At 44.3% G+C, this 8,000-nt stretch overlaps 1 protein-coding gene across 1 annotated transcript; it reads left to right on the top strand.

Moving 5' to 3' along the window:
- Positions 1–253: 253 nt before the first annotated feature.
- PtA15_6A272 (uncharacterized protein) lies at positions 254–3,802 on the top strand (the record flags this gene model as incomplete). Its single annotated transcript, XM_053169960.1, has 16 exons — positions 254–275; positions 365–423; positions 508–636; positions 747–878; positions 970–1,291; positions 1,400–1,545; positions 1,622–1,750; positions 1,817–1,992; positions 2,053–2,116; positions 2,199–2,284; positions 2,353–2,449; positions 2,540–2,611; positions 2,698–2,946; positions 3,034–3,264; positions 3,369–3,507; positions 3,600–3,802. The coding sequence occupies 16 exons, from the start codon at positions 254–256 to the stop codon at positions 3,800–3,802; spliced, it is 2,256 nt and encodes a 751-aa protein (XP_053021199.1).
- Positions 3,803–8,000: the final 4,198 nt, after the last annotated feature.

Consider the following 8,000-nt stretch of genomic DNA (forward strand, 5'->3'; position numbering starts at 1 on the left):
CTGCAGGATGAAAATTATCAATGAGCCACTGTAAAACATAGCAAAGTTCTTTTAGCTCCAATCAACTTAGCCTCACTTGGGCTGTCATGCCACGGACCTTTTGGCCAGTTGGCCGCTGCTCGGCCTTTGGTTGTGCGACGTAGAACCTTGGTAGTCAAGCGCGGCCGGGGACGTCCACGCGCCGACAGGCCGAGCCTGCAGTTGTCGCTCGCGTGCTAACGAAGCTCTCAACTTATTCCAAGAAACAACCACAATGGCCGATCACAGAGCACCAAGTCAGTATCTCAGTCGAAATCAGTCTCATCTAATCGATCGCAGCCTTGGTGTTTACCGTCAACTAACATTCTTACCCATGTTCCCGCAGAGGTCAAAAACAGGGCCGCCGCCCCCGTACAGATCACCGCCGAACAACTATTGCGAGAAGTGAGAGCCCACATCTGTTCTTTGATTCTTGCTTCTTATCCAACCTGTAGACCGTGACTAATTTTGACTCACATGTAAAACTAGGCCCAAGAAAGACAAGAAACCGGTCACTCAGCTCCTCGTCAAAAGGTAGAAGACTTCGAGGAACTACATGAATACCGAGGACGCAAACGGAAAGAATTCGAAGAGGTCATCAGGCGAACTCGACAAGACGTCAGTTTTTATCTATCAGTTGTAAGCCGGAAACTTGCCAGTCTGATCTGATGCAAAGAAGGATGGCCCGATCGGTGGACAATTCTGGAAAAATCAATAACACCGTGTAGTTAAGGGCATGGACGAAATATGCCACTTGGGAAGCTTCTCAAAATGAATATCCACGGGCTCGCAGCGTGTTCGAACGTGCCTTGGACGTGGCTCCTACTGCCGAAAAGTTATGGCTAACATACTGTGAAATGGTATGCTGAATCAATTAACATTGGGACTAACACACATCGCTTGGATTACTTATACAAGTCTTCTACCCATAAAAAAATGCTTGATATTCAGGAACTCAAAGCGCGGAATATCCAACATGCTCGTAACCTGTTCGATCGAGCAGTCACTCTTCTACCCCGGATCAATCAAATATGGTATAAGTATGTTTATCTGGAAGAGCTCTTGGGCAATATTGCTGGTGCACGCCAGGTCTTTGAGAGATGGATGGCATGGGAACCGGATGAGAAGGCATGGAGTGCGTACATCAAAATGGAAGCCAGATATCAAGAACATGACCGAGCCAGTCAACTTTATGAAAGAATGATTGCTTGTCACCCCGATCCTAAGAACTGGATCAAGTGGGCCAAATTCGAAGAAGATCGCCAAAAGATTGGTACGCCACTCTGTTTTGCTACATCGTGAAGCCCTATGGTCTCCGTTTGTCCATCGGCAATTTTACCATTTAGCTTGACTCTTTCGATGTGCTTTGTCTTTGAAAAAGATCGAGCCCGCGAGATCTTCCAGATGGCATTTGAATACTTTGGCGAAGAGGAAGAAGATCTCGAACGCGCGCAGAGTATATATACAGCATTCGCAAAGATGGAGAGCCGGCACAAAGAGTATGATCGAGCGAGGACCATTTATAAGGTACGAATGAAGCAGTCTACACTCGAATGCAAACAAATTGACCAACTTGTCTACGTTGACTACCTTCTTCATTCAGTTTGCCCTCGATCGACTGCCCCGGTCCAAATCTATCGGCCTATATGCTTCGTACACCAACTTCGAGAAACAGTTCGGTGATCATGCGAACATAGAATCCACTGTGCTTGGTAAAAGGCGAATTCAATATGTTGAGTCCCCAGTTTTTTTATTCATTTGGTAAATCAAATTCATTTTGACATAAAGCTTTCTCTAGGAAGAAGAGCTTTCCCACAGCAGTCAGCTCAATTACGATGTTTGGTTTGAGTATGCTCGCTTGGAAGAGAGTGCACTGAAATCATGTGATCATGATTCTCCTGAAAAGGCTGTTGAAAGAATCCGGGAGGTTTATGAAAGGGCGGTAGCTCAAGTACCCCCTAGTGCTGAAAAAAGGCGAGTTTCATTTATCTTGATCACCTCATGTGATTTACCCTGATTGGGTTGGTTTTCCAGGTACTGGAGACGATATATCTTTTTATGGCTAGGGTACGCCACTTTCGAAGAAATCGAGACCAAGGTAGGTTTTCCGACAACAAACCATGTGCTGCATTTAACTGACGCGTCTCATATATTCTCTCTCTCTGCCTATTCGATCTTAGGACTATGACCGAGTCAGGCAGGTGTACGAAGCCTGTCTAAAGCTGATCCCCCACAAAAAATTCACATTTTCTAAAGTGTGGGAAATGTGAGTAGTGGAGTGAATTCATTCAAGTAGTTCACTGTTCACCGGAAAACGCTTGTTTATATTTGTAGGTATGCACACTTTGAATTACGCCGCCTGAACCTTGACAAAGCCAGGAAGATCTTAGGGACTGCCATCGGCTTGGCTCCGAAGCCGAAATCATTCAAAGTAATACGTTTTTCTTTCGCGATCACATCGATGCTTATGCACTCGAATTGCTGTCTGATTTGTCTTAACTAATTACTACTGCATGTTCAGGTTTACTTGGATATGGAGCTACAACTGCGCGAGTTTGATCGATGTCGAAAACTGTACGAAAAATTTCTCGAAGTGAGCTCTTTCAAATCCGGCGTGAAATCTCAGATGACTTATCAAAAGAAGGATATTAAACTTCGTCAACACGGTGCTTTGTATAGTTCGATCCTACTTATCCATCAGCCTGGATTCAATTTGCAGGACTGGAGCGTGGCTTGATGGAAACTGAACGTGCACGGGCTATCTACGAAATGGCAATCGCTCAGCCTGACTTGTATGATCCTGAATGTGTTTGGAAGGCATACATTGATTTTGAGGAAGAAGAGGAAGAATGGGATCGAGCTCGGGCGTTGTTTGAGCGGTTGGCGTTGGCAAGTGGTCATGTCAAAGTGTGGACCTCCTGGGCTAAAGTGAATACCATTTCTGCTTCTGCAAATTTAGTCCAGGAATTCGCACTGATCTTCTGCTTGTGATGGTCACATTATATTTTCATTCAGTTCGAGATGTCAACAGGGAAGGCTATCTCCGATAGATACCTGGGCTTGGATGGTGAGGACGAGGAAGAAAGCCCAGAGGAGCCCATCGAAAAAGACGAAGTGGCTGCGGAAAAAGCACGTACTGATGGGATCAGGTTGGCGAGGAAAGTCTTACAGAGAGGATATGAAGATATTCGCAAGCGATGGAAAAATGAGCCGGAGGGTCCGGTTCGCGACAATCTCAAGGAACAGGTTTGTCTTTCAACCAATTACAATACTTGACATCTTTGCAATCCATACTCTACCAGTGGGCTAATAGCGATGCTTCTCATGTTACGCGTGGGAATTGTTTTCAGAGATCGATCATTTTGGATCATTGGAAGCTACTGGAAACTGAGATTGGGGATGAGGTGGCACTATCCAAAGTAGAGGCGATGATGCCGAAGCCGATGCGACGATGGCGAAAACTGGATGATACCGGCGACAAAGAGGAATGTAAGCTGAACATCTGTCAGAGCCGATACGCATCAATAAACATTCTGATTATTTTGTTGTGCAACCTTCTCACTTGCATTCTGTGATTTTAGATTGGGATCTTGTCTTTCCAGACGATGAGAAGGAACGCAATCCAGGAACATTCAAGCTTCTCCAATTGGCCCATGCTTGGAAGGCTAAGCAACAAGAACAACAGCCTAATCATAATAATCCTCCTCAAGCGGAACCCACTAAATCGCCTCCTGCAATTCAGGTCGATCTTGCAGCCGAAGACGCTACTCAACAGAATGCCTAACCGGTGGCCTCGTAGAAAACAGCTAATTACGATCTCAATCAGATCTGGTTGCTTTCTGCGCTCTTTTTTTTTTTCTCCGCCTCTAGTATGTTTCGGAAGCATTCAATGCAACGTGTAATGATCCGGCATGATGGCAAAGGCGCTCCTCAACGATAACCGAACTGAGATCCTTTATCGGGTGGTACCTTTGAATTCTTATCCACCAACCCTCTGTGTGTACATGCCACAAGTGCAAGATAAGAGAAAGCGCAAAAAGCAATGATGCTAATGAAACAAGTTGACTTGAGTATTGGAAGTAAGAATTTGTGCTCAATCGCAAGGAAGGCTTGCCCGCCTTCAAGCGGCCTCCTAGGTCAAGGAAACCAACACCTTCAAGCAGAAAGCTCTGATTTCCTTGTATTTGATGCGTTATCCCGAGGAAAACCCGGAGACATCAAGACATGATGGCAAAGCAGACAAGTCCACTGAAGAAAGTGTCCAGTTTGGTCCTCACTTCCAAACGGTCAGTCATGCCATTGCTTCATTGCTCTAAAATCATCCTCAGAAAGGGAAATTGCTTCAGAGCATCCGCATTGGTGGCTAAGTTTGAAGTTTGCGTGAGCTAACTTAGCAAGCTGATACCCGGCTAGCGCTAGCCAAACCCCCGCCACCGTGGGATGCTCTAAGAGCAAGGACAACCAACGATGAAACCAATCTGGTACATGTATCGGTATCAGAGGACTTCCTGTTGATCTGGAAAGTCAGATCTGAGCCGCCAGATTTCAGATTTTGCAGGGAGATTTAGGTCCCCGAAGATCCCCGAAGTGATCCAGATTTCCCTGCGAAATCTGAAATTCCTGCAGATTTATCCAAAACAAGTGAAATTTCGGCTGCGCCGCATGAAATAAAGATGAACAGCAAGTCATGCCAAAAGATTAGTGCCAAACCCGGCTCATATCTTTTTTTAAGTGTAATTTTGCCCTGAGCATTGCACACTATGAATATTTAATGTCTGACTACATACAAGTAGAAGATGGGAGGTAGGCAATTAACAGTGAGAGATAGTTAAGACCAGATGAATGCGCGGCAACAAACAGTGGGCAACTTCCCGTCAATTCTGGGGGCCTCCTAGATGTCATTTTAGAAGGAAAATTTGTAAATTTCCCAGTCTTAATTTACCCAAGAGTTCCATTGGAATTCTTAAAATATTATCCTCCAGTTGGAGATCTACATATCACACCAGATATGTATTGTCTCAAGGACAGGAAGCACTCCCCTCCATGACCCCTGCGCTGGCCATTGAGGGGAGTACACAAAACTGTTGATGATTGGCCTGTACCGGTTGTGAAGAGATGAACTGCTCTCAATGACTGGCACAGACTGGTCAGTAAAAGGGTATGTAGATGTACAAGAATCATTTTGATCAAGGTGAAAATTTTCTCCTCCCAAGGACTGTCTGTTCCAGATATGGGAGGTAGCTGAAACCACCCCCTTGATGCCCAATATGTGTTAGTCATCAAGATGAGTGAGAGGAGTACTCCATCAAGAGCCAAAAACATTGCCCTCAATGGCCCTGTTTGATGACCATGTGTGAGGGTAGCTTCCTCCTCCCAATGACCAAATTAGATGGGTCATTGATGGATGTTGAGTTTCCGCTAGTTTCCGCTGCACATGTTGTGACAGCTATGTGAAAGCACTAAGTCAGGAGCAGAATCTACTCTCAGAAGATCCTCCCTTGCTCATCCCTTCTCATCTCGACCTCGTCTCCCTTTCCTCTTCTAATCCAACTCTCTCCTTCACCTCTCTCCCTCGTCTTGACTTCGATCAGACTCAACTCTTGATTTGTCTTGACATTGCTCAAGACTCAAACTTCTTCCTGCTCGACATTGCTCGAGTTCTCTCAAATCCTCGATTGGCTCTTCTCTCCAATTTGGTGAGAAAAGAACGGCGATCTCCTCGGAACATCCCTTCCTCGGCTAATCTCCTATCTTTTCCTTCTTTCCCTATCTTTTCCAGTGTCCAGTATCCTTGTTCCTTGTCTCCTCTCTCCTGTCTTTGGTTGTCTCAGAATCTTATTTCTTTTGTGGTGGTAATTCTCTCTTCTTTTCTTCTCTCATGTCATCTACCCTTTCTTCACTGTTCTGATCTTGTTTCTCCAGTCTGGTTCTAAAGTCTACAGTAATTCAAATCAAAACTTCACAATGGAAATATCTGATCCTCTTGACAACCAGTGAGTGACTCCTGTATGTGCTAGGCGGTGGCAGTTGTGTGGAAGGTGCTTTGAGAGCTGCCCTCTGGGTGACGGTCCAGAGAGATGAGCTAGAAGTGGATTGAGGATAGCTAGTGGGGGTTGGGTGGTTATGAGATGTTTGCCATGGTGTTTGATCCTTGGTGGCGGTTGTTTTTTTGGTGATGAGAAAGATGTAGATGAAGAATTATGCTAGGGAGTCAAACAGGAAGTAATCCAAAAGAAGTGGCGCGGTGATCTAGAACTTTGATGATAGGATCAATAAACTCTCAGTGATGATCCATATTCTGGGGATCAGAATGCCATGCCATCCCATCATCCAAGTTTGACAAAATTGGACCCTGGGAGGCCACATTTCACATGTATCTCATCATATCCTCCTGTGCGTTATGCGCGCACACACTCACAACAAAACAGCAGAGAGAAAGAAAGAAAAAAAAAACAAAGAAAGAAAAGAGAACAAAACACAAAAGAAAAGATGAAACAATAAGATGAACCAGACATAGACCAATCAAACCTCAGGAAAGAAGAGAAAAAGAAAGGATCAACACCAAACAAAAATGGAAAATTCAACAAATCAGAGAATAAACCCACAGAAGATGCTGTTTTAGGACCAAGAAAAATGAAGGGAGTGAGAGAAAAGGAGGAAATGGGAAAAGGGGTTTAAGGAAGAGGAAAGGATATTTTGAAGATGTGAGGATTTGAGGATGAGGGAAGTTCTTGAGGATGAAATCTTGAAGTCTTGAAGTCTTGAGGATGGATGAAAATCTTTATGCTTGCTGGATATCTTGCTGATCTTGATGGCGGTGGCAGCAGAAAAGCTCATGATTACCACTAGCTAATCATGGAATGGGCCACCACACCATCAAGGGGACAAACTCCCTTTGACGGCTGGTTTGGACCGGCTCCCTTGTATGAATTGCTACCCATATTCTAAATCAGTTCTGGTATGCAACAACACAACCTTCCACCGGTGCCAACTCATGCAAGATCTTTGTGAAGACAACTTTTTTAACTCCCTCTGTACTGCCCGGAGTTGAATCCAATTGAGGTTCCGTTTGCAGCAATCAAAAACAATCCCTGAGCATCTCAGGTCCTTAAAAAAGCCAATCCATTATGATCCTTTCCTGTTCTGAAGCTTGTTGGATTTCTGTCTTTCCACTCATCCCTAAAACCCCTTCACTTTATCCTCACACCATCTCCATCTACTTTATCCTCCTCTATGGGCTTGTTTTCAGATCAAAGCTATCCAACACTTATGTTGCCCCTTTTCTATGTGGTCTGTCTTTTATTAATGGTCATGCTTCTTTCTTACTGATCTTGTAGACTTTGATCCCTGCTCAGATTAGACTCTTAGCTTTCCTTGTTTACTGCTTATCCTCTAGATTGTGTGCATCTCTGATGGGGATATCAATGTACCTTTTGACATGTTACACTGAGTTGAGAAGTTTCAAATTCATTATTATTTTATTCATTATTACTCTCAAACCAAAAGTTGATGCCTTGTACATAGTCTATTTAACCATAGCCTAGTCCAAAGCAATCAACCTATTGGTTCTATCCCTCTTTTTCCTCCCTTGAGCCGTTCCAGTGAGAAAATTCTCCTCTCACTGTCCAGCATATCCTTGCCGCTTCTCCGCCCCTTTTTGGGCCACCCGCTCAAAAACCTAACAAAGCTCAGTTTACCCACCGTGTTCTATGTCTGCCTTTGCCAATATCCAATATGGCCTGTCCTGTTCTGATAACACATTTTCCTCCCTTTAGTCTTAATCGTATTGCCTGTATTTTATTCATGAAGCCTCAGAGAAGTCTTTGCATTGTGCAATGATGAAAGATTGCTGAGCTGCATTTTCACTTCAAAAACCATCAACCAGAAGGCAGAAACTGCTACAATTTGCTTGGATAAAAATGGGAGGACTTTGAATAGGTCCTTTCTCAAGGAAGGAAGAGGAAAACAACCACTACTACAAA

This window comes from Puccinia triticina, chromosome 6A (genome assembly GCF_026914185.1).
Source record: "Puccinia triticina chromosome 6A, complete sequence".
NCBI lineage: Eukaryota > Fungi > Basidiomycota > Pucciniomycetes > Pucciniales > Pucciniaceae > Puccinia > Puccinia triticina.